The 26,561-nt window shown below is 42.3% G+C and overlaps 1 protein-coding gene across 2 annotated transcripts in view; it reads left to right on the top strand.

Moving 5' to 3' along the window:
• Positions 1–26,561, top strand: part of arhgap18 (Rho GTPase activating protein 18) — a 138,262-nt gene that overhangs the window by 37,794 nt on the left and 73,907 nt on the right. Inside the window, exon 1 of one of the 2 annotated variants that reach the window (XM_063034556.1) lies at positions 17,655–17,837. The exons of the other annotated variant lie outside the window; for it this stretch is intronic. Within the exon in view, the coding sequence (XP_062890626.1) occupies positions 17,722–17,837 (116 nt within the window). The 5' untranslated portion in view covers positions 17,655–17,721. Of the gene's footprint in view, positions 1–17,654; positions 17,838–26,561 lie in introns of those variants that run through there. 2 annotated transcript variants of the gene reach the window in all.

Raw genomic sequence — 26,561 nt, 5'->3', positions numbered from 1 at the left:
AAAGTGTTTATTCAAGTCAGAGATGAGGCAATCTTTGTTTTTTTTTCCCCTGAGTCATGAATCTGGAGCTATTTTCAAAGAACAGAAGAAGCAGTCTATGAAATTTTTTTTAAATGGCAGAGGTAGATAAGCTTGGGGCAAAAGGTTACTGCAAATTAAAAGTGGTTATCATCAGATAAGCCATGATCTCATTAATTGGCCCAGAAGATAAGGATTCAGGTGGTGGGGTTGGGGGAGGATGGTTGAGTGGCCTTTACTTTTTCCTGTAGCTTTTTTTCAATGTCCTGCTAAAATACCTTGCTTATTTTTAAGGAATTAGCCTTGATGAAATATCTGCACACTAGCAGAAAATTATCTGCTTCTTTTGCAACACCTGATGTATATTATTTTACTATTCTATGTTCTATCACCCTGTTCTTTAACCAGATACAGCTCATAACACTGTGTTTTCATGAATGCTGATCAGTTATTTTTGGGTTGTGAGATTTATACTGTCAAATTCCAAAATTTGTGGGCAATAGTTTGTGCTGTTTTCAAATAACTTCTGAAAAGATGACGAGAACTCACTTCTAAAACATCATTCACTGAGAAGATAACCCTCCAGTTCACCATTTTTTGGTTAATCAATTTTGAGATGTACCTGTGTGGAGCTTTGGAAATGGTTCACATGATATACATGTAACACTCTGGGAAAGGTTTCACTGCGAATGTAATAGTTTTTCTGTAGCAGCTGTGTTTGGGTTATGGTTAGAGATAATAGGGGCTTTGGAATGGCGCCGTCCAATGAACGGAGTTTTTTTTCTTGTTGTGTGCCTAAGACCGAAGTGATCTGGGTCTTTTGTTTGGTGGAAGATGAAGAGAGAAGATGCCAGAAAGGAGTGGACTTGGAGTGGGGCAGGAGTTGACAAAGCCCGGGGAAATCGATGGAGGACCAACGGAAGGGAAACCGTGAGCTCCAACTTGTGCACATTAGACTGTTTCATTAAAATAGGCCCTCTTCTTTTTGTAACGCAAACACGAAGAAGTCTGCAGATGCTGGAAATTCAAGCAACACACACAAAACGCTGGTGGAACGCAGCAGGCCAGGCAGCATCCATAGGAAGAAGCACATCTATCCCTTCCCCTCCTGTCTTCTCCTATCATTTCGGATCTCTCCCTCCCCCTCCCATTTTCAAATCTCTTACTAGCTCTTCTTTCAGTTAGTCCTGACGAAGGCTCTCGGCCCGAAACGTCGACTGTGCTTCTTCCTATGGATGCTGCCTGGCCTGCTGCGTTCCACCAGCATTTTGTGTGTGTTCCTTTTCTTTTTGTTTTGCTTTACTAACCCTTTAGTCAAATTAAGAATTATAAAGCTAAATCGTTTAATTGCATATTGTGTACTGTTTGTTATTTCATGGTACCGATTTGTAACAGGGGAACACATTACGCAGCATCCACATGAACAGGAGGTTTTGCACCTCAGACTCATACGTTTGGTGGGGCCGGAGATTGTCTTCCCTAGACTAACACAGCCGGCAGAACCAGAAGGTTACATTGTGACAAGAATACACATGGATTAAGATGTAGCTGCCCTGTGCTGGCACCAGTGGGATCAGCAGTTGGTCTGTCACCTGTCTTCAGGAGAGAGAGAGATAAGGAAAACAATGGAGCAGCATTTGGAGATGTGTAATGAAGGGACGGGAGAGAGAGTAACAGAAGGAGAGAGCTGTCAAGAGCGGCTCCCCCTTTGAACCCTGAACTGTTTGAAGTGATGGACAGGCGATACCCCAGCAGGGAGATAAAAAGGGACAGATTCGCTAAGGCAGGACACACACGACACCCGAGGTAACAAGACCCTGGAAGCGGTGCGTCTCTCACAAGTCGGTGGGAAATACCGAGCCATAGGCGCACAGGGTGGAAAGGCATGATCGGCGGGAACCTGGTGTGTGTCCACCCTTGCCTGGGTGCCAGGTTCACCGCAGGGAAACGATCGTATCTGGAAACGGAGGGGTCATGGTCGGTGACCTCAGATGACATCACAAAGGACTCGCCCGGAAGCTGACTGCGAAGGTCTGTGTGGAAACTTTGAATATTCATTCATTTGTGCTCTCTCTCTGCTTCCCCCCACACTGTCCACCTCCCACAGCAGCAATTACTGCGAACTGAACTGAACTAAACTGAACTGAACTTTGTGTCACTTTGAAACTCGTCATTTACCCCTAGACAACGATAGAGCTTGATTGATCCTGTTATCTTAATTCTGTGTACATGTATGTTTATCATTGCTGAACTGTTGCACTCATTATCCTTTCGATTAGAGTACTGTGTTGCTTGTTTCTTTAATAAAACTTTCTTAGTTCTAGTAATCCAGACTCCAACTGAGTGATCCATTTCTGCTGGTTTGGCAACCCAGTTACGGGGTACGTAACAACTTACACAAGTGGAGTTAGCCGCACGGGCCAGTGTCTGGGCTTTGAATAAATTAACGCCAGTTGCTACTCTTTTTGTGACTTTGCCATTTAGTCATAAGAAATATCCTAAAAGTGACCTCTATTTGTGTCTGGTTGGAGCCAAGAAACCTACCTCTAAACAATCTTTGTTCCCATAACAGCAACTCCTGTTTTAAAACATTAGATTTATTCAAAGGAAGACCGGGAATGCGGGTATAACTTCTTGTTTACTTTAAGTGAGGCATGCACGTATCACGTAGTAATGTGATGAATACGCACTTCACTGTATTTCTGCATATAACCCATAATGAATTATTTAAACGAACAAGAATGCTGAATCAAACAGTATATATTTACAAGATTACTCAATTATTACTGAAATATTAAATACACACGTGTGGGCATGTTGCCAAGTGGTTAAGGCTTTCGACTAGTGACCTATAGGTTGTGAGTTCGAGCCCCAGCCAAGGCGGCATGTTGTGTCCTTGAGCAAGGCACTGAACCACACATTGCTCTGCGACGACACTGGTGCCAAGCTGTATCGGCCCTTGCCCTTCCCTTGGACAACATTGGTGTCGTGGAGAGGGGAGACTTGCAGCATGGGCAACTGCCGGTCTTCCATACAACCTTGCCCAGGCCTGCGCCCTGGGGAGTGAAGACTTTCCAGGTGCAGATCCATGGTTTCGCAGGACTAACGGATGCCTTTATTAAATACACAAGAGCTCTCAATCCTTGACTAGGAATTAAAAGGCTAAAAAGGTCACCTTGCTCTGCTCTTAAATGGTCTGTTATGTAACTACAATATCTCTTTAGAGTTACCATTTGGAAGAGACTGAACATATATTTGTTCCAGGTACTGCCATAGATTATGAGTTAAGTTTGGTACTGAAGGTCAACTATATTTGCATTTTGTGCCAGAGAGAGAGAAAGATTCAAAGTCAATTTATTCTTAAGTGCATATATGTCACCATGTACAACCCTGAGGTTCGTTTTCTTGTGGGCATTCACAGTAGAACAAAATGTACAGTCGAGTCAATGAAAAACTACACATAAAGACTGACAAACAACCAGTGTGCAAAAGAAGACAAACTACAAATAACAAAAATTAATGGTAATAATAAATAAGTAATTAAATAATTCTGAGAACTTGAGTTGTAGCTTCCTTGAAAGTGAGACCATGGGTTGTGGATTCAATTCAGTGTTGAGTTAAGTGAAATTATTCACACTGGTTGAGTGGTAATAACTGTTCCTGAAGCTGGTGGTGTGGCACCTAATTTGGCTTATTTGAAAAGTTATTTCATAAATGACTGTTACTGCACATTTAACATTTAAGGCTTATTTTAAAATTTTGTGTGTGCGGAGTGGAATGAGTACTCTTGTCTCCAAAAATCAATCAGCAGTGAAAAAGTAAAGCCATTTCTAAGACTGCAGTGGAAGTTGACTTTGAAATATTTTGGCATTTTTTATGGTTATCATCAAGTACATCCACAGTGATGAAGTGTTTAGAGAAGTTGGTGATGAAACATATCAACTCCTGCCGGAGAAGTGACTTGGGTCTGCTCCAATTTGCCTTCTGGCGCAACAGGTCCACAGTAGATGCCATCACATTGGCTCTTCACTCAACCCTGGAATATCTGGACAGCTAAGGTGCTTACATCAGTATGCTCTTTATCCACTACAGCTTGGCATTCAATGCCATCATCCCCTCAAAACTAATCAATAGGCTTCAAGACCTTGGCTTCAATATCTCCTTGTGCAAATGGATCTTCAATTTCCTCACTTGCAGATCCCAGTCATTTCTGATTGGCAACAATATCTCCTCCATAATCTCCTTAAGTAGAGGCGCACCACAAGGCTGTGTGCTTAACCCTCTGCTCTACTTGCTTTACCCTTATGATTATGTGGCTAAGCACAGCTCCTGTGGCATGTTCAAGTTTGCTGATGATACCACTGTTGTAGGCCGATAAATCAGCATATAGGAGGGAGAGTGAAAATCTGGCTGAGTTGTGCTCCAACAACAACCACCTGTCACTTGATAGTTGATTTCAAGAGGAAGAAGCCAGAGGTCCATGAGCCAGTCCTCATGGAGACTGGGGATCAGAGGTAGAAAGGGTCAGCAACTTTAAATTACTTGGTGTTATCATTTCCGAGGACCAGTTCTGGGCCCAGCATGTAAATGCAATTATGACAAAAGCACAGCAGTGCCTCTACTTAAGATGTTTCGAGAAGATCCCCTCTCATTCTTCTGAACTCCAGAGAGTATAGTCCCAGGTGACTCAATCTCTCCTCATAGGTTAACCCCTTCATCTCTGGAATAAACCTGGTGAACCTCCTCTGCACTGCCTCCAAAGCCAGTATATCCTTGCTCAAGTATGGAGACCAGAACTGCACACAGTACTCCAGGTACGGCCTCATCAGTACCCTGTATAGTTGCAGCATAACCTCCCTGCTCTTGAATTCAATCCCTCTAGCAATGAAGGCCAACATTCCATTTGCCTTCTTAGTAACCTGTTGTACCTGCCAGCCAACATTTTGCAATTCATGAACAAGCACTCCTAAGTCTCTCTGCACATCAGCATGCTGCAATCTTTCACCATTTAAATAATAATCTGCCCTTCTACTATTCCTTCCAAAGTGGATGATCTCGAGTTTACCAACATTGTATTCCACCTGCCAGACTTTAGCCCACTCACTTAACCCATCTATGTCCCTCTGCAGATTCTCCACATCCTCTGTACAATTTGCTTTTCCACTCCGTTTAGTGTCATCAGCAAATTTTGCTACGCTACACTCAGTCCCCTCTTCCAAATCATCAATGTAAATGGTAAACAGCTGCGGGCCCAGCACTGACCCCTGCAGCACCCCACTCACCACAGACTGCCAACTGGAGAAACACCCATTTATACCAACTCTCTGTCTTCTATCGGTTAACCAATCCACTATCCATGCCAATACACCTCCTCCAACTCCATGCATCTGTATCTTATTTATAAGTCTCTTGTGTGGCACCTTATCAAACGCCTTCTGGAAATCCAAGATTACAACATCCACCTGTTCCCCTCTATCCACTGCACTCATTATGTCCTCAAAGAACTCCAGTAAGTTTGTCAAACAGGACCTGTCCTTTCTGAATCCATGCTGCATCTGTCTAATGGAACCCCTCCTTTCAAAATGTTTCGCTATTTCTTCCTTAATGACAGCTTCAAACATCTTCCCGACTACAGATGTTAAGCTAACTGGCGTATAGTTGCCCGTGATTGTAGATGTAATGGAAGCCATTGTTTTAATTTTCAGATAAGGGAAAGAAAATAAACAAGCAAACATATATCCTTGTCTAAAGCCAAGTGATTTAGTGAAAGAAACATCAGCGAGTTCTTGACAGGAAACACAGCTAGATGGCCAAATTTTTAAAAGATTGGGTAATGAGGAGTTGAGACCCAGTCATATTGCCCATATTTTTTTTATCAAGCCTAATGCAAAACCAATGTACTTTATATTTATAGGAGAAATGGAAGGAGTAATAGTTAGATCAGAACAATTTAGAATTCTAGTGGAGATGAACCAGCGTGATCAATCTATTACCAATTGTGGTGAAGCAATGTATTTGACTGTGGCCACTAAAGAGACATTGTACCAGGGAGAAACAACATGTATTACCTACCCCACATGATCAATATGTTTATGTGGAAAAATCCACACTTTTCAATAAACTGAACTTGTTAAGGTGTAGTGCAGTATTAGTTATTAAGGGAAAGTGGTTCGATTCTCTATTGTTGGAAATAATTACCTGGCAAAAGTGCAACATGGATATTACTTGGGTCTATTCAGTCCAATCCTGAATATGATAAAGGACTTGTCAGAAAGGAGCGTTACTGCAGTTGGTGAAGGGGACACTCATTATTTACTCTGAAAACTTTTTTATCACTGAATTATTCTGTGGATTAAAATCTGCAATTGATACCACAGAGCTTCATTGCTATTGCAAATTAAGGGATATTCTTCCAATCAAACGTAACCCTGTTTGGAAAGCATTGAACACAGGGCAGCATGAACTCCATTTCATGCTCCCATTTGGATTTTATTCTCTTTCCTTAACAATCAGTTATCCTCTAAAGCCTTTGCAAAGAGTAAAGGTTTTTTTCTGTAGTATCCTTACGTCATTGATTAAAGATTGATTGACATTATTTGTCACAGGTATATTGATGCATTGAAACATACAGTGAAATACGTTGTTTGCGTCAACGACCAGCAGAGTCTGTGGATGTGGGTTAGGCTGCAAGTGCCACTCTACTTTTGGTGTCAATATAGAATGCCCACAACTTACTAACCCTAACCTGTATGTCTTTGGAATGTGGGAGGGAGCCAGAGCACCCAGAGGAAACCCATGGGGAGAACGTACAAACTCCGTATAGACAGCGATGGGAATTGAATCCTGATCACTGGTCACCGGTTCTGCTTGTACTTTAATAATCTTATTACTTTGGGTTGAAGCATTGTGCATTATTTTCTTTCATTTCATTCCCTCCACGGAGCTGGCTTGGAATATAAGCTTGTACAGTCCCCAGAACATCAGATGAAGGTTTTGTTGCATTGCCTTACAAAATGGTCTGAAGACTGTTTTAGCTCATTTCGATGAGTTGTAACGGACTTGCACATTAATGTGCATGCACATCCAGTTAAAGTATGTGGTGTACGCATTCAAATTGAATAGTCATGTTGAGATAATACCAGGCACTCACTACTTATTGCATTTTTGTCATGTTTACTGTAACGGTTAATGAAGCCAAGATAAAAATTAGGCCTAGAATTTTACCATTGTTTGACTTTTTGCACTTTTCTTTTCCAAATAGTGTTCCACACACAGCTGCACTGCAGAGAGCTACGTAACGGTTTTCCAGAGCTGCCCCTGTGTATTTGTGCAGTTGTTAACATGGGATCCACATACAACAGGCATAATGTGAATCACAAGAACATTTCAATGCATAGTTGTTCTTTTTCAAAGCAGATTGACGGACAAACTTTTTAGAAGAGGAGGACAATGAATGTCCAAATATAATCGTGCTAATATTGTTGGGAAAGGGAAAATAGGGATCAATAGACCAATCAGAAAGAAAATGTAGTAATCAATTACTAAAGCAAAATTGAGAAACTACTTAATTTTTCAAAGATGGAAGAGTTTCTCTAATATTTATTGTTCAATCGGTACATAATTTCCCTAACTAATTATGAGAGGTGATTGGTAAGTTCATGGCCTAAGGTAGAAGGAGTCAATTTTAGAAAACCTAGCACATTTGTTTTTCCTACACTTACACACTTAGTCCAGCGGTGGTGGAACATATGGTCCCTTCTTTGTAGAAGTCAGCATCTTGGACCTCCAGAAAGTGGTCCACAGCAGGGGTGATTGATAAGTTTGTGGTCTAAGGTAGAAGGAGATGAGTTATTAACTTCAAACTTTCTGCATTTTTACTCAAAGAGTTGAACTGCATGTGCATGTAACGAGAGTGGTATAACTCATCTCCTTCTACCCAAGGCCATGAACTTATCAATCACCCCTGCTATGGACCACCTGGAGGTCTAAGACGCTCTCGTTACATGCACATGCAGTTCAATTCTTTGAGTGATAATGCAGAAAGTTTGAAGTTAAATAACTCATCTCCTTCTACGTTAGGCCACAAACTTATCAATCACCCCTTGTATTTAAAAAGCCTCTTTTTCCATTTCCTTGTTGATGGGTGCATGGACTGCCCTGGTGGGGGTGGTGGTAGAGACAGATACATTAGGGACATTTAAGAAACTCTTATACAGCCACGTAGATGATTGAAAAATGGAGAGCTATGTAGGGGGCAGGGTGGGTTAGATTTGATCTTAAGAGTAGGTTAAAAGATTGGCGCAACATCATGGGCAGAAAGGCCTTTGCTGTTATGGTCTAATTTGTTCTATGTAGTTCATCAGCTAGAATTCTTCCACAGTTTGTGTCACTTAGCAAGTTAAATAATAATGCCTTCACTTGTACTAAACCTCGAAAATTTGATTCTATTGCCAATAGAAGCAAATTTCCAAGAGGGAGCACAATGCACAGCAGTTACAGTATTGTGTTATTCAGTACACTTGTCCTGATGAATCTCCAGATTAGGGATTCCCAACCCTTTTTATGCCATTGGGAACCACTACTCCAGATTCTATACTTTGCTTTTAGCTCTCTCCTGCAATGTCTGTCCCATTCTTCAAGAGCCTGCAGTAACCTGATTCATTCCGTGTGTTTATATAAATTGCTGCTGAGCCTCTGCCGACAGTTGGCTGCTGTTAAGGGAATTCTACCTTGAAACTCAAGGAAAATTTGCTCTGGATCTGTTGGGACACTGTCTTAGTTTTTGCTGTAGGGCATTGCTAGATCTGCATCCAAACCACAAGTGTCCTATGACAAAGTGTTGCAATCAGTTCCTTACTGTCATATCAAATATAAAGTGAAAAGCTTTGTTTTGCATGCCAAAAAATGCAGATAATTTCAAAACATGAGTACAAGGTAGTTCAAAGAGAAAAACAATTACAAAATGCAGAATAACAGGAATTCTGCAGATGCTGGAAATTCAAGCAACACACATCAAAGTTGCTGGTGAACGCAGCAGGCCAAGCAGCATCTATAGGAGGAGGTACAGTCGACATTTCAGGCCGAGACCCTTCGTCAGGACTAACTGAAGGAAGAGTGAGTAAGAGATTTGAAAGTTGGAGGGGGAGGGGGAGATCCAAAATGATAGGAGAAGACAGGAGGGGGAGGGATAGAGCCGAGAGCTGGACAGGTGATTGGCAAAAGGGATACGAGAGGATCATGGGACAGGAGGTCGGGGAAGAAAGACAAGGGGGGGGACCTAGAGGATGGGCAAGGGGTATATTCAGAGGGACAGAGGGAGAAAAAGGAGAGTGAGAGAAAGAATGTGTGTATAAAAATAAGTAACAGATGGGGTATGAGGGGGAAGTGGGGCATTAGCGGAAGTTAGAGAAGTCGATGTTCATACTATCAGGTTGGAGGGTACCCAGACGGAATATAAGGTGTTGTTCCTCCAACCTGAGTGTGGCTTCATCTTTACAGTAGAGGAGGCCGTGGATAGACATGTCAGAATGGGAATGGGATGTGGAGTTAAAATGTGTGGCCACTGGGAGATCCTGCTTTCTCTGGTGGACAGAGCGTAGGTGTAGAACATGTCCTCCTTTTTTTAAAGAAAGGGGCTTCCCTTCCTCCACTATCAACTCTGCTCTTAAACGCATCTCCCCCATTTCACGTACATCTGCTTTCACTCCATCCTCCTGCCACCCCACTAGGAATAGGGTTCCCCTGGTCCTCACCTACCACCCCACCAGCCTCTGGGTTCAACATATTATTCTCCGTAACTTCCGCCACCTCCAACGGGATCCCACCACTAAACACATCTTTTCCTCCCCCCCCCCACTTTCCACAGGGATCGCTCCCTACGCGACTCCCTTGTCCATTCATCCCCCCCATCCCTCCCCACTGATCTCCCTCCTGGCACTTATCCGTGTAAGCGGAACAAGTGCTACACATGCCCTTACACTTCCTCCCTTACCACCATTCAGGGCCCCAGACAGTCCTTCCAGGTGAGGCGACACTTCACCTGTGAGTCGGCTGGGGTGATATACTGCGTGTGGTGCTCCCAATGTGGCCTTTTATATATTGGCGAGACCCAACGCAGACTGGGAGACCACTTTGCTGAACACCTACGCTCTGTACGGCAGAGAAAGCAGGATCTCCCAGTGGCCACACATTTTAATTCCACATCTCATTCCCATTCTGACATGTCTATCCACAGCCTCCTCTACTGTGAAGATGAAGCCACACTCAGGTTGGAGGAACAACACCTTATATTCCGTCTGGGTAGCCTCCAACCTGATGGCATGAACATCTACTTCTCTAACTTCCGCTAATGCCCCACCTCCCCCTAATACCCCATCTGTTGCTTATTTTTATACACACATTCTTTCTCTCACTCTCCTTTTTCTCCCTCTGTCCCTCTGAATATACCCCTTGCCCATCCTCTGGGTTCCCCCCCCACCGTCTTTCTTCCCGGACCTCCTGTCCCATGATCCTCTCATAGCCCCTTTGCCAATCACCTGTCCAGCTCTTGGCTCCATCCCTCCCCCTCCTGTCTTCTCCTATCATTTTGGATCTCCCCCTCCCCCTCCAACTTTCAAATCTCTTACTCACTCTTCCTTCAGTTAGTCCTGACGAAGGGTCTCGGCCTGAAACGTCGACTGTACGTCTTCCTAGAGATGCTGCCTGGCCTGCTGCGTTCACCAGCAACTTTGACAAAATGCAGAATAAAGTGTTACAGTTATAGTGCAAAAAATTAAGGAACAAGGGCCATATAGTGAGGTAGATTGTGAAGACGAGTTCATCTTTATCATACAAGAGGTCTAATACCAGCAAGATAGAAGCTGTCCTTGAGCCTGGTGTCCTGTTTTCACACTTTACTCCCCGCTGATGGAAGTTAGGGACAAGAGAGACTGTCTGGGGTGGGGAGAGGTCTTAGTTATGCTGGCTATTCTCCCGAGTCAGCAACAAATATAGACAGAGTCCATGGAGGGAAATCTTCTTTTCAGGATAGAATGAGCCATAAGAGATAGGAGCAGAATTAGGCCATTTGGCCCATCGAATCTGCCCTGCCATTTCATCATGGCTGATCCATTTCCCTTTCAACCCCATTCTCCTAACTTCTCCCCGTAACATTTCCTGCCCTGACTTTTCAAGAATCTTATCAACCTCTGCCTTAAATATACCCAAAGATTTGGCCTCCACAGCAGTCTATGGCAACGAATTCCGGAGGTTCACTACCCACTGGCTAAAGGAATTCCTCTGTTCTAAATAGACGTCCATCTATTCTGAGGCATGACGACAATTCTTTGTAATTTCTGCAGTATTGGGCCATTCTAAGCTGTGATGCACCTGGATAGGATGTTTTCTATGTTGCATTGATTTACAAAAAATATTGACAAGGGTCAGTGGAAGCACCTTGTATCAGAGGTCCACTATTATTTTCCGACTTGAAAAGATGAAGAAGCAGCTGCCAAGTATTGCTGGAGTTTTCTATTTATCTTATTTAAAAAATATATATTTTACAGTGGGAGGGAGGTGCAGCTGGTAGAGAGTGTTCACAGGCCAGTAGAGCCTTGTGCAACAAATTTCATATTTAGCCAAATGAGTGAAGGAAATGACCCCAGCTAAGCTAACATTTGGAAAATTGGCAGTGGTTCAATTCAAATGTGTTGAGTGCAAGAGTGGAGTTCAAGGTTACTGTGTTTGACAACAGTACAAGATAAAGTTGCTTTCTCTGTTCTTTGGTCATAATGGAGATGCAGTATTAGAATTTTGGATTTGAGATTTCCGCCTTGGAAGGCAGTCAGAAAGACAGCAATTGCTAAGATCTGTATAAATTGCTGAGTGACATCCTACAGAATGCTGGAGGAAATCAGCGGATTTCCAGCATCTGCAGAATCTTTTGTGTTTATATAAATTGCCGTATTTAATGTGCAGAAATGGTTAGGGTTTCATAATTTATTATCAAGATTCAATTGTTTGAAATGTGAACATTTCTCTCTTCATAGATGCTGCCTCATCTGCCAAGTATCTGCAATTTTTTTTGGTTCCATTTCACATCTCCAGCTTGTATTTTGATCTTGGTTAAATACTTTTCACTACAATCTAAGTAGACTTTTTTGTCATGTGAAACCTTTCTCAAAAGTGTAAAACTTTTTCTGTAAATATTGATAAAGGCCTTGAAAGGAGTACGTGACTTTTTGATGAAAATAGACAGAAGCAAATAACATTGTCAAACATATGTATTAATTAAGTATTTAAGCTCAGTTGTTTATCTATTAATGTATTCTAAATAGGATTATTCTCATGCTGATTTATTACCTTTCTAAGAAACCATAAAAGTTATAATGTGAAACTTTTATGATAGTTTCGGAGTCAAATGTACAAAGATCTACTATAAGCCTACGGACTCTCACATTCCTCTTTCCACACTATCTCTTGCAAAAATGCCATCCCCTTCTCGCAATTCCACTGTCTCCGCCGCATCTGCTCTCAGGATGAGGCTTTTCATTCCAGGACGAAGATGTCTTCCTTTTTTAAAGAAAGGGGCTTCCCTTCCCCCACCGTCAACTCTGCTCTCAAACACATCTCTCCCATTTCACGTACATCTGCTCTCACCCCATCCTCCTGCCACCCCACTAGGGATAGGGTTCCCCTTGTCCTCACCTACCACCCCACCAGCCTCTGGGTCCAACATATAATCCTCTGTAACTTCCCCCACCTCCAACTGGATCCCACCACCAAGCACATCTTTCCCTCCCCCCCTTCTGCTTTCCGCAGGGATCGCTCCCTATGCGACTCCCTTCTTCATTCCTCCCCCCCCATCCCTCCCCACTGATCTCCCTCCCGGCACTTATCCTTTTAAGCAGAACAAGTGCTACACATGCCCTTACACTTCCTCCCTTACCACCATTCAGGGCCCCAGACAGTCCTTCCAGGTGAGGCGACACTTCACCTGTGAGTTGGCTGGGGTGATACACTGCGGCCGGTGCTCCCGCTGCGGCCTTCTATATATTGGCGAGACCCGGCGCAGGCTGGAGACCGTTTCGCTGAACACCGCCAGAGAAAGCAGGATCTCCCAGTGGCCACACATTTCAATTCCATGTCCCATTCCACGGCGGTTGCACAGGTCCAGACCCACCCTCTCAACATCCCCTCCCGGATCCAGCGGCATGGTGGGGTCCAAGATGGCTGGGGGCAGTTCTGTTGCAGTGAATGGCCAGACCAAGCTTCGATGCAAGGGATGTCCTTTCCGCACTTCACAGCACGTGTTTGCTAGATGGCCATTGACCCTACGAGAGGGTTCATCTGCCCTTTGACAGGTCTTGTTTTCCATCCTGCAGGGTGTCTAGCCACCCTCACCAGGCAAGCATGGTGGGGGAGCCCGTTTAAGTCACCGACCACCCGACAGGTAGTACTGGGTTACATAGTACCAGTAGCGCTCAGATGAGTGACCTGACCAGGAAGTTCACATCTACAGATGTACCACTCTCTGCAGAGACCTGTGATTGAGGGAAGTACAGTTCCCATACCAGGCAGTGATGCAGCCAGTCAGGATGCTCTCACTTGTGCTCAGTTGTGTGGTATGAAACCAGCTGAACAAACTACCCACCACACAGTCTAGTCATAACCTTGCATCTAGCTGTATTGGATAGAATCCTAGAAAATTGTAATGTCTATGTCCTGGAGGAGTTTTTCCACTGGACCTTTAGAAAGCAGAAATACAGTTTAATCATCATGTATTATTTTCATCGCCCTTCCAGCAGTATCACAGAGTACTAATCAGCAGCTCCACCAGTCCCCCGTGGACACTCAGGACTGGATTGTGGAGGCGTTGTTAGTGATCTTTCAAAAATCGTTAGTCAGGAATAGTTGCAGAGGACTGGAAACTTGTAAATATAATTCTAATATTTAAGAAGGGAAGGAGGAAAATCACAGTAAATTATAGGCCAGTTCACCTCATTTCAAAGGTTGGTAAGATTTCAGAGTCCAATATTAAAGGTGAGGTTTCTGGGTATTTGGATGCACATGACAGAATAGGCCAAAAGCAGCATGGTTTCCTTAAAGGGAGATCTTGCCTGACAAATCTGTTGGAATTTTTTGAAGAAATAACGGGGAGTATAGACAAAGGAAAGTCAGTGGATGCTGTTTTCTTGGATTTTCAGAACACCTTTCACAGGGTCACGTATGAGGTTGCTTAACAAAATAGGAGCCCATGGTATTACAGGAAAGATACTAGCATAGATTAGAACATTGGCTGATTGGCAGGTGGCAAGGGGTGGAAATAGAAGGCCTTTTATGTTTGATACTGGTGCCTCGTGGTGTTCCTCAAGGGTTGGTGTTGGGTCTGCTACTTTTAGGGTTATTGTTAATGATATGGATGATGTAATAAATGGCTTTGTTGCCAAGTTTGTGGATGGTACAAAGATAGGTGGTGCATCTGCTTGCTTTGAGGAAGCAAGGAGTCTGCAGAAAGGCTTGGGCATTTTGGGAGAACAGGCAAAGGGATGGCAGATGGAACACAGTGTAGGGAAAGTCTGCCTTAACTTCTGAGTTATGTCAATGTTTTATTTTGCTGAGTGGCATCCTGAAATGGGTGCAGTTGCATTGCTCCCTTTGGTAAAATTGCAGGGTTGCTGCTCAGCTAAGAGTAGTGCATGTTATATCTTGTGACAAGTCTTGAAAAATTCTTTACATGGTGATTCAGCTTGTTTTTACTTTAAGCAGCTGGAACCATACTAAATAAAAACTTAGAGTAGAAGGTTAGAGCTGGAGGATCCACCCAGTGTCTTAAAGCCCAAACATTGAATGTAAAGTGTAAAGAACAGACAGGCTGTACATTGAGAATACTATGTTAAGATTGACCAGAACAATTGAACATGCATTTCCATGACCTTGACCTTGTGATCAAGTTTGTAATGCCTTAAAAACCACCTGGACACATCTTTCTGTAGATCAATACTGCAAAAACTTATATTTTGCTGACCCCAAAAGTATGTTGGTTCATAGTTCACTGCTTCATCCCATCCTTCTTTCAAGATTTCTCTTATAATATTAATCTAATTGTAATCCTTGCCCTGCACAAAGATTTCCATGCATAAAGTTCAAAGTAAATTTATTATTGAAAAACACATATGTTACCAAATACTACCGAGATTCATTTTCTTGCAAGAACTCACAGTAGAACAAAAGTACAATAGAATCAATGAAAAACTGCACATAAAGACTGATATCAAATCAATATGCAAAAGACAATCCATGCAAATACAATAATAATAAATAAGTGAATATTACTAAGAATTTTTTAACTAAGGTATTAGTTACACCAAGTAACACTAAGATATTAGCCATTGTCTTCTCTGGTCAGTCTCTCCAACTTCTTATTCACATTTTCGTCAAGCTCTCGACAAAACAATCCCCCAGTCTATGTCGGTGCTCCCGAGATTGTCTGCTGTATTTGGTGTTCCCACTGCATCCTCCTCTACATTGGTGAGACCCAACATCGACTGGGGGCTGCTTCGCCAAACACCTTCGATCCATCCACAAAAAGTAGGATTTCTCAGTGGACAACCATTTTAATTCCAGTTGCCATTCCCATTCTGACATGTTGGTCATCTCCCTCCACGATGTGGCCAATCTCACTTTGGAAGAGCAATGCCTCATGTAGCCTAGATAGCCTCCAACCTGATGACATGACATTGATTTCTTCTTCCAGTTATCGCTGGAAAATCTGCAACCAAGCATTGGGAATTTGATCATTATTTTTAATTACTTTAAGCCCAGCCAGCTACTCAGTGTATACAATGAAGAAAGCTGAGCATTTACACCAATCACATACAAAACAGGGAATGAATTTAAGACAGACGAAATAGGAGATTATGTACACGGACAAGAAATGGTGTATATAAAAATCAATAAAACCTGAAAAATGTTGAATAGTACTGTAGAGCACTTGATAAAATGAATATTAAGATTTAATAATGGACGGGAATGTAAACTTCTTGCCACATATAGAACGAGAAGATGAGAGTACAGAATTAATAAATTTAAAGAAATTAGTTTAGGATGATATACATCATGCATGGTTTTGTGTGTGTGTATGTATATATGTGTGTGTGTGCGTGTGCGCGCGCGCGTGTGTGTGTGTGTGTGTGTGTGTATATATATACATACATATACACAAACATATTCTCAAATAAAACAGTTGGCATTGTACCAAGTAATTCATTGCTTTAGGAATACATAAATTAATTACCTTTTCAAAAGTATTAGACAAATCTGGCCACATGTCTAAGTCCGGTAGTGTTAAGTTCAGGTAGATGTACTTTGAGAGGAATGTATGCAGCTATGAAATGATGACAGTACCTAGAGCAAGATTTCTAGAATAGGCTGAAGGGTTATATAAGTTTGTTCAGTTAAAGACTTTACTAGGATAGTGGATGCCGATAGAATATAGTGCAACTTTGTAGAATATCTTCTGCACTAGTTTGATGGAGGCTAGTTCATGCTTAAACTTTGTGCATAATTTGGGAGAGTGGCAGCAAGAACAAATGCTATGTAGAGCTAAGTATTTGCATAAGATTTGGATAATGTAAAAAAAATCATGTTGTTTCTGGCCTGGTGTTTTATGATACTGTCAAGCTATTCCATTCCCAGCTATTTTACTTTGTGAAATGTACAGTACAATTTGAGAGGACAGCAGATGAAATCATGTTGGAGTTGTGTGCTGTCAAGGATCGAGACCCACACCTGTGCTGAATACAGGCGGCCTATTTCAATTCTCTGTTGGACCCCTGCGATGGCCGGCAGTGTCTATGTAATGACTAGGCCGCAGGTGCCATACTACAGAGGCCCTGTCCCCAGTAACCAACAGAAGACAGTTGCAGTGGAGCTTTGTAGCTCTCAAAACAGTTTTTGGATGTCATAGTATTATGTATAAAATTGTAAAAGCACAATTATGAAAACAAAAGACAGGAAGTTAAATAACACATTGGAGAGAGATAATATTTGCCTTCTTATTTGCCTCATTTCATTGACCTGTAATCCCCTATCGGATCAATGGGTGTCCTTTGAGGTCTGCACCTGGGATCAGGGTGTGGATTCGTGGTAATGTGCTTCACCAGTCTTAGGGCGAGGTGAATGTACGGGTTTACTGCAGAGTGGAGCGCCGTCTGACACCGAGTGGACCTCGGACTCTGCGTGCGGGAGGCCTACACTTTAAAAGGGTCAGGTGCTGGGTCGTCCCGGTCAGTAACAGCGCATTGTACATGCCGGCGAGTTTCCTCAGCCGCAGCACAAAACATTGATCGAAACACACACAAAAAAAGTGAATACATTTACTATTGATTATACATATATTGCTTTAGAATAGTGCACACCGATTAGACATCGTATTTTAATACTGGCTCCCTCCCCAACCCTAACTCATAAAACATGGAAAGTATCAGGTGAGGGGACTTAGGTCGCAAACTCCAAGTTCGGTGTCCTTAATGTGAAGGTTCCTACTTGAGAGAACCGAACGCTTTATTTTCCAACATTTGCTCCACCCCCTGTGCCTGAATGGTAGGGGTGGGGTTTCAATATGGAAATAACTCACGTTGCCAGGCAAGGACTTTTTTTTATTCTTCTCCGCTTTACGCTGTGCCCTGTTGAACAATAAGTAGTGGAAATTATGCCTCGCACGGAATGGCTCTGCTGCCTACTTCTCAGAACGTAGTTTTAACAGGATACTACTTAAACGATGAGTCCGCCGACGGTGTCGCGACCAGTACAAAGGAAGAGACAAGTCCTTCTTCGCCGGGGTAGGCAGTTTATCCCTCTGAAGTAGGAGCTGAACAATCATTGAATGACTTAAAAGGCTCTCAGCACTTTGAAATATGTCTCTGCGTTAATCGTGTTTCAATATGTCAGTACAGTGCAAAGGTTTCAGTACTGGGGTTGATTGCTGTTGATCAATGATGCAAAGCCTCTTAAAATAACTTTTCTCGTGTTTAGTTTACGTTCATTAAATATGTATCAGCACATTATATGAAGCTAATTGCCCTTCGGATTTTGAACGCTATTACACAGGTTGGATCCCAATTAAATCTGAATGTATTTTACTTACCTGGCTAGATTATTTGTTAAAATACTCTATAGTGTCTTTGGTTTTGTAGATTACTAAATCTATTGCAGGAAATATGTATGGAAATTAGGAATCTGTGTTCACCAAAGTGGTTTATTATTTCAAAAATGTCAAGTGTACACAAACTAAACATCTTTAATAATTATTGGGGTTCGGATTGTATTAACTCGAATGTGAATCCAGAATTGGAATTCGGATACAGGTATTAGTCGCGTTTGCTTTGGTTACAGGAATATTTCAACATTTATTTACTTGTGGTTTATTTACAAACTAATGCTGTGAGGCATCACATTGTGTGTCTTACCATGGTGCAATTGGTTAAAAAGACTTGGCAACAGAGTCTAGTCCTGTTTCTTAAAGTCCAAGGACTTTTTTAATCATGTTATTTCCTGCCAAGTAATTTCGGTAGGTCTGACAATTACAGGTACCTATTTCATACATGAAATCCCAGTTTTGTCAGATCAGTTTAAAAAGTAAAAATGCTTTGATTTCCCCCTCTTTCTTATGTCTACCTTCCTTGTAATTCTCTTTCTTTCATATCTTCATATACTTTAATTTATACATCTCAGTATTTGCGATACTAGTCTTTCAATATGAATTGTTGGGGATGTGCACAATTGCTCATTTACTCTTTTCACAAAAGTTCCCAAAGGTCTTTTTGTCTTCCTTTGTCATGAGCAGTTTGCGGAAAAATCCAAAAGCTTGATCATCCAAGAAACGTCAAATTAGCGGTATATGGCATTATTTATAAACTTTGCATAATTACGTCCTTAAAATGTCAAAACTTTAATGACCTGCAAACCCAGAATGGTACCAGGTAGATATTAAATCCTTTCCAGAGAAACTTCATTTTTTTCTTAATGTACTGATAAATGAATGGCTACCAACAATTTTTTTAAAGTTTCAAATTAAATTTATTATCAAAGTATGTACATGTTATCTTATACTACCCTGAGATTTATTTTTCTGCAGGCATTCATGCAGACTCTGCGTGTACATTAAGAAAAAATGTTTCTGATCTTTAATGTGTTAACTGAATCCTGAGTTGAGAGTGCTCTCTAAATTATTAGGAGGTTTATCTGCCGGGTCAAACCCCATACACCCCACCATGCTTCATTCCCACTATTCCCATCTGCCTTCCCTGCCCACCCCCACTCCTCTCCAATTCCATGCTCTACCTTCCTCTTATCACATTCCAACATCTTTCAGCCCTTTGTCACTTCCACCTATCATCCCCTGGCTTCTGGCTCTTCCTACTCTCCTCTCTCCCATGTGCCTATACCCCTCAGCTTGAAACTTCGATTATTAATTTTCCTCCATAGATGCTACCTGGCCTGCCAGGTCTGGAGGAACCAGATGAAGGGTCTATCACCTGCCAGGTCTAGAGGGATCAGATGAAGTGTCTATCACCTGCCAGGTCTGGAGGGACCAGATGAAGGGTCTCAACTTGAAACTTCAATTATTAATTTCCCTCCATAAATGTTGCCTGACCTGCTGAGTTCCTCCAACATTTTGTGTACGTTGCTTAACGTATTTTTACTACCAGCATTTCTACAGCTACTGCTGGAATGAGCTGGTCATACTATGTTAGTAATCAATTTAGCCAGACCGTCCGGTCATAAACAAGCACATGTTTACAGTAAAGATCTTTGCAGTGTTGAGTGTGCATATTTTAGTAGTGGTTTAATTACTGCAAAAATAACGTTAGATCAATTTTGTCAAGGGGTTCAACCTTGATAGCTTGATTAATAGGTCAGTTCAAACAATCCCAGTCTCCTCAGATCTAGTAGTGATGTCCTCCTGCCTAGATTTAGCTGCTCCAGATGTGGAGAGTCTATGTTGCCCACTTAAAGCACGGCTGACTCCAGTCTGTTGTCTGCACTGTCACTGACCCTTGAAGCCACCGTAAAAGCTCTGATGGTTCTAAGTAATGAGGGTTTTTGTGGGTGGCTCGCTGTTCAGTAGAGAACTTCTGCTTAGCACTCCTTCACCTGTGCAGTGTTGCAAGAAAGGATAGGAAGTGTTGGAGATTTTTGTTTCTGAGAAACATTCAGAAATAGCAGTGGTCACAACAGTAATGCTGAAAGGACACTGGGGCCAGCAGGCCAGAATAGTTAAATTCACCTGTGGGTATATTATGAGGGATAATTGCAAAGTTCAGGACAGTCTAGAGCAATATGGTGTATTGTTTCTGACATTCAGAGATGTATAAAGGTCATAAAATTGGAATAATTAAAAGCACTGGGCTAGATTATACTACTTTTCGATTCATATCTCAGTAGAGATGTTTGGACCATGGTAGTAGGCTTCAGGTCTTTGAAGAGGACAGAAGCAACAGGCAGTAAGATATTGGCAAATCTGACCCCCTACTGTTGGATCCTGCTGCTCTTGGGATCCAAGTCAAGAATGAGGAATAAAAATTGCTGCTTATGGCCATTTTATTGTGGTACAAGAGCAAAGATTGGCGGTAGAGAGAGGATAAAGAAAAAGAGCAAGAAATGTGGGTGAACAAAGGTGGTTTGGCCTTCTCGTACCAGACCACTGATAATAGTAAATTTCATTGAAGTTCCAACAGATTCAAGTAATGTGACACTTGCCACTGAAACCAAGAGACTTCTAGAAAAATAGAGACAATTCTACAGGCCATTCCAACACTAGAGCACCTAGACTTGGCTGAGGCTCCAGTGGCACAGTGCTGACAGTTTAACTTTAACTTTACACTGCCTTTGCTGGCATATGTATGGTGTAAGGTATTGGAGGTGATGCTCTAGCATGATTTGCTTTTTAAAGGAAAATCTAAAATATCGAAAAAATGCTGATTAAAGACACAACACTAAAGTGAAAGTTATTAAAGAGTAATTTACCATCCACTTTTTTCCAACTCTCACCTTAATTTGGCCTTCATTCTCGATATTTGCACTATTTGATTTGATAGGTGGTTTATCAGCAAAGGGAACCTCTGCAAGAGTTCATGTAGAGCTTAATTAGGAAAGGGAAAAAAGATTATGAGAGAAAACTGGCAGGGAACATAAAAACTGACCGTAAGAGCTTTTATAGATATGTGAAAAGAAAAAGATTGGTTAAGACAAATGTAGGTCCCCTACAGACAGAAACAGGTGAATTGATTATGGGGAGCAAGGACATGGCAGACCAATTGAATAACTACTTTGGTTCTGTCTTCACTAAGGAGGACATAAATAATCTTCCGGAAATAGTAGGGGACAGAGGGTCCAGTGAGATGGAGGAACTGAGGGAAATACATGTTAGTAGGGAAGTGGTGTTAGGTAAATTGAAGGGAGTAAAGGCAGATAAATCCCCAGGGCCAGATGGTCTGCATCCCAGAGTGCTTAAGGAAGTAGCCCAAGAAATAGTGGATGCATTAGTGATAATTTTTCAAAACTCGTTAGATTCTGGACTAGTTCCTGAGGATTGGAGGGTGGCTAATGTAACCCCACTTTTTAAAAAAGGAGGGAGAGAGAAACCGGGGAATTATAGACCGGTTAGCCTGACATCGATGGTGGGGAAAATGCTAGAGTCAGTTATCAAAGATGTGATAACAGCACATTTGGAAAGCGGTGATATCATCGGACAAAGTCAGCATGGATTTGTGAAAGGAAAATCATGTCTGACGAATCTCATAGAATTTTTTGAGGATGTAACTAGTAGAGTGGATAGGGGAGAACCAGTGGATGTGGTATATTTGGATTTTCAAAAGGCTTTTGACAAGGTCCCACACAGGAGATTAGTGTGCAAACTTAAAGCACATGGTATTGGGGGTAAGGTATTGATGTGGATAGAGAATTGGTTGGCAGATAGGAAGCAAAGAGTGGGAATAAACGGGACCTTTTTCAGAATGGCAGGCAGTGACTAGTGGGGTGCCGCAAGGCTCAGTGCTGGGACCCCAGTTGTTTACAATATATATTAATGACTTAGATGAGGGAATTAAATGCAGCATCTCTAAGTTTGCGGATGACACGAAGCTGGGCAGCAGTGTTAGCTGTGAGGAGGATGCTAAGAGGATGCAGGGTGACTTGGATAGGTTAGGTGAGTGGGCAAATTCATGGCAGATGCAATTTAATGTGGATAAATGTGAGGTTATCCACTTTGGTGGCAAAAACAGGAAAACAGATTATTATTTGAATGGTGGCTGATTAGGAAAAGGAGAGGTGCAATGAGACCTGGGTGTCATTATACACCAGTCATTGAAAATGGGCATGCAGGTACAGCAGGCGGTGAAAAAGGCAAATGGTATGCTGGCATTCATAGCAAGAGGAATCGAGTACAGGAGCAGGGAGGTACTACTGCAGTTGTACAAGGCCTTGGTGAGACCACACCTGGAGTATTGTGTGCAGTTTTGGTCCCCTAATCTGAGGAAAGACATCCTTGCCATAGAGGGAGTACAAAGAAGGTTCACCAGATTGATTCCTGGGATGGCAGGACTTTCATATGAAGAAAGACTGGATTGACTAGGCTTATACTCATTGGAATTTAGAAGATTGAGGGGGGATCTTATTGAAACGGATAAAATCCTAAAGGGATTGGACAGGCTAGATGCAGGAAGATTGTTCCCGATGTCGGGGAAGTCCAGAACGAGGGGTCACAGTTTGAGGATCAAGGGGAAGCCTTTTAGGACCGAGATTAGGAAAAACTTCTTCACACAGAGAGTGGTGAATCTGTGGAATTCTCTGCCACAGGAAACAGTTGAGGCCAGTTCATTGGAGCTAGGGCTTTACTCTTTGGAGAGAAGGAGGATGAGAGGAGACATGATAGAGGTATACAAGATAATAAGAGGAATAGATAGAGTGGATAGCTAGGCCTCTTCCTCGGGGCACCACTGCTCTATACAAGAGGACATGGCTTTAAGGTAAGGGGTGGGAAGTTCAAGGGGGATATTAGATGAAGGTTTTTTACTCAGAGTGGTTGGTGCGTGGAATGCACTGCCTGAGTCAGTGGTGGAGGCAGATACACTAGTGAAGTTTAAGAGACTACTAGACAGGTATATGGAGGAATCTAAGGTGGGGGCTTATATGGGAGGCAGGGTTTGAGGGTCGGCACAACATTGTAGGCCGAAGGGCCTGTACTGTGCTGTACTATTCTATGTCTATGTTTTTTTAAAAAAAATATTTAAGAGGGAGTTAGATATGGCCCTTGTGGCTAAAGGGATCAGGGGGTATGGAGGGGAGGCTGGTACAGGGTTCTGAGTTGGATGATCAGCCATGATCATACTGAATGGCGGTGCAGGTTCGAAGGGCCGAATGGCCTACTCCTGTACCTATTTTCTATGTTTCTATGTAGTCCAATGGCAAAGTGAGCTGACAGATTTTGATTTCTTAAGACTTTATTCTACAGAGATTTGGCCAAAGGAACACAAGGAGTTTGCACAAAGTTGATGCCAAGAACCATAGATTTCAAAATCTCCACTTTCTATCGTGTGATCTGTCAAGCATAAGTAAACTGTTTGGATGCCATTCATCTCAGAGAACCACATTGGTACTCTGGTCTCCAAATCAATCAGCGCCCAACCCTAGACATTCTGGATCACTTTTTAAACCCTTTATTACATAAGTTTTACAGAAAGGCAGGGACTTGGAAATTATTTCATAAAACTACAAGGAAAAATTAGATTAGATTAGATTATGAGGACACGCATTAAGAAATGATACAATATTCCTCCGGTGTGATATCACAAAAACACAGGATAGACCAAGACTGAAAAACTAACAAAAACCACATAATTATAACATATAGTTACAACAGTGCAACAATACCATAACTTGATGAAGAACAGGCCATGGCACAGTAAAAAAGTTCGAAGTCTCTCGAATGTCCCACATCTCACGTAGACGGGAGAAGGAAGAAAACTCTCCCTGCCATGCCTGACCACAGTCTGACTCTGAGTCGTCTGAAAACTTCGAGCCTCTGATCAGCTCTCCGACACCGAGTACCGAGCACCATCTGTATCCGAACGATTCGACCTCAGCCTTGGTCGCCAGCAGCAGGCAGAGCCGGGGATTTTGGGCCTTCCCTCCGGAAGATTCTTGATCGCCCACTAATGGCAGCGAACCAGCGTTTCAGAAATTGCTCCAGATGTTCCTCTGTGCTTTCACATCTGTCTCCATCAAATCAGAATTGTCCACGGCCCCTATTTAACAGAAACAATATCATTTTCACCGGAGAGCTGCGCGCGTGCGTCGCGCTGCCATCTTCTCCTCCCTGCACATTTGAAACTTGGTTGATTTTGGAGTAGAGCAACTTTGAATGTATATTTAGGTTGTTTGGAAAATTTCTTTTTATTGTGAGATTGTTTTCACTGCTGTTTTTTTTCTGGGATATAAAACTACAGTAAAGGTAATCAGCGGTTGTGTAAGGCACAAAGTCTACATACAGTAATTTTTTTTACTTCATTGGTCTGAGAAATGAGCGTTACGTTGAGTATATAGCTTCCCTATGACAGAATGACATAGTATTTGTCCTATTGAGTGTGTGTCAGCTCACAGAGCAATTCCATCAGTTGTATTTTCCTAAAATCTATTCCATTTCAGTCAACTACACCTTGATCCTTAGCACATCCACCTAGTTGCAGTTAGCAGTGATCCTCTACACCTGAAGGTGCAAGCAGGGAGTATGAGGGCAGATAAGTTGGTGAGCCAAGAGTTTGAGACCTGGATTTCGGGGTGTGTCATCGTCTGCTGTGGGAGTTGATCCAGAAGATCAAAGTCCAAAGTTTGATTGGAAATCCAGAAGTCGGACTGTGATGGCCAAAGACTGGAGGATGGAAGCCTGGAGACCTGTCCTGCTTCAATGTACTTGTGATACATGAATCTGACTCTGAATTACCCGAGGAATAATTCATAGCAGTCACTTTACCTACTAACCATCACGTCCTGGGACTCATTGGATGCTAGAGTAACCAGGGCAAACAACAGAGGGACAAGGAGAATTTGCAAACATCTGACAGAATGGGAGCTCAGAAGCAACTTCAGGTCCCTGGAGCTGTGAAGCAGCATCTCTCCCTGCTGTCTCTCAGTACACAGAACAAGAATGCATTGCTAATGAAAAAGGTGTCAGTAATCAGATGGTGTTCTGGTACTCGGTGTAGTTGGAAATGAGGAGTCATGCAAGTAGGCCCATGGTGCTGGCTTGCATGATTTAGAAGGAATGCTTTGAGACCCACCTCCTCAGTACTATTAAAGACAAACTGTTTTAAAGAGAGCATCTGTGGATAGAGAGCACTGCTGTTGAAATGAAAGATCATCTTCGCATGATCACACGGTTGGTATGTTCAGAGGTCAGGAGGTCCTTCCTATTGAAGAATTTTTCAGGTATTTCCCCACAGAAGGTCATAACCCTTAATTATTCTAATATACTTTGCTGTTCATGTGCTGAGAAAAATTAAATCATTCTTTGGTCAAATATACATAAAATTTTCATTTGTACAGTTATCAAGATCTGCAAGACCAGAATTTATTCTCCATCCTTAATTGCGTTTGAGAAGATTACGATGAACTGCCATCTTGACCTGCTGCAATCCTTCTGTTGAAGATGCTGTGTTGGGGAGGAGGTGGGGAGAGGGGTAGGAGGAATTAAGGAATGGTGATGTTATTCCAAGATAGAATAATGTGCAACTTCAGTGAACGTGCCAGTGGTAGGGATTGCATGTATCTGCAGTCCTTGTCCTCCTTAGTAGTGAAGGTCATGAGCTTGGTTGGTGATGGTGAAGTGGTCTTGGTGAATTTGTAGAGGGAATGAATATTTTTGATGACACTATTCAAGTGAATTGCTTTCTCCTTGATGGTATCAGCCTTTTGAGTATCACTGGCCGTGCAGATTTTCAGACTTGTAAAGAGCAATTCATCATACTCCTGATTTGTGGACAAAATGGATGGACTTTGAGATGAATCGCTCACTGCAGGGTAACTAGCCCCTGACTTCCTCTTGTAGATAAAGTATTTTGTTGCTGGTCCAGCCAGTAGGTGGACATTGGTGACTGCCAGTGGGAGTGACTTAAAAATCAAGTGTAGGTAGTTAAATCACAAACAAGAGAAAATCTGCAGATTCTGGAAATCCAAGCGACACACACAAAATGCTGGAGGAACTCATCAGGCCAGGCAGCATCTATGGAAAAGAGTACAGTCAACGTTTCGGGCCGAGACCCAAAACGTAGATGCTACATGGCCTGCTGACTTCCTCCAGCATTTTATGTGTGTTGTAGGTAGTTAAGCTTTCTTGGAGATTGTCATTGTCTGCCACCTTTGTGATGCAATTGTTATTTTCACTTATTCATTCACGTGTAAATATTATCTAGGTCTGACTGTACTTGGATGAGGAGGGATTTCTTTAGCTTGAATCTGGTGAATCTATGGAATTCATTGCCACAGACAACTGTGGAAGCTAAGTTGTT

The sequence above is a fragment of the Mobula hypostoma genome, chromosome 2 (assembly GCF_963921235.1).
Source record: "Mobula hypostoma chromosome 2, sMobHyp1.1, whole genome shotgun sequence".
Lineage (NCBI taxonomy): Eukaryota > Metazoa > Chordata > Chondrichthyes > Myliobatiformes > Myliobatidae > Mobula > Mobula hypostoma.
The sequence above is the reverse complement of the archived record's forward strand: the minus strand, read 5'-3'. Positions and strand labels throughout refer to the sequence as shown.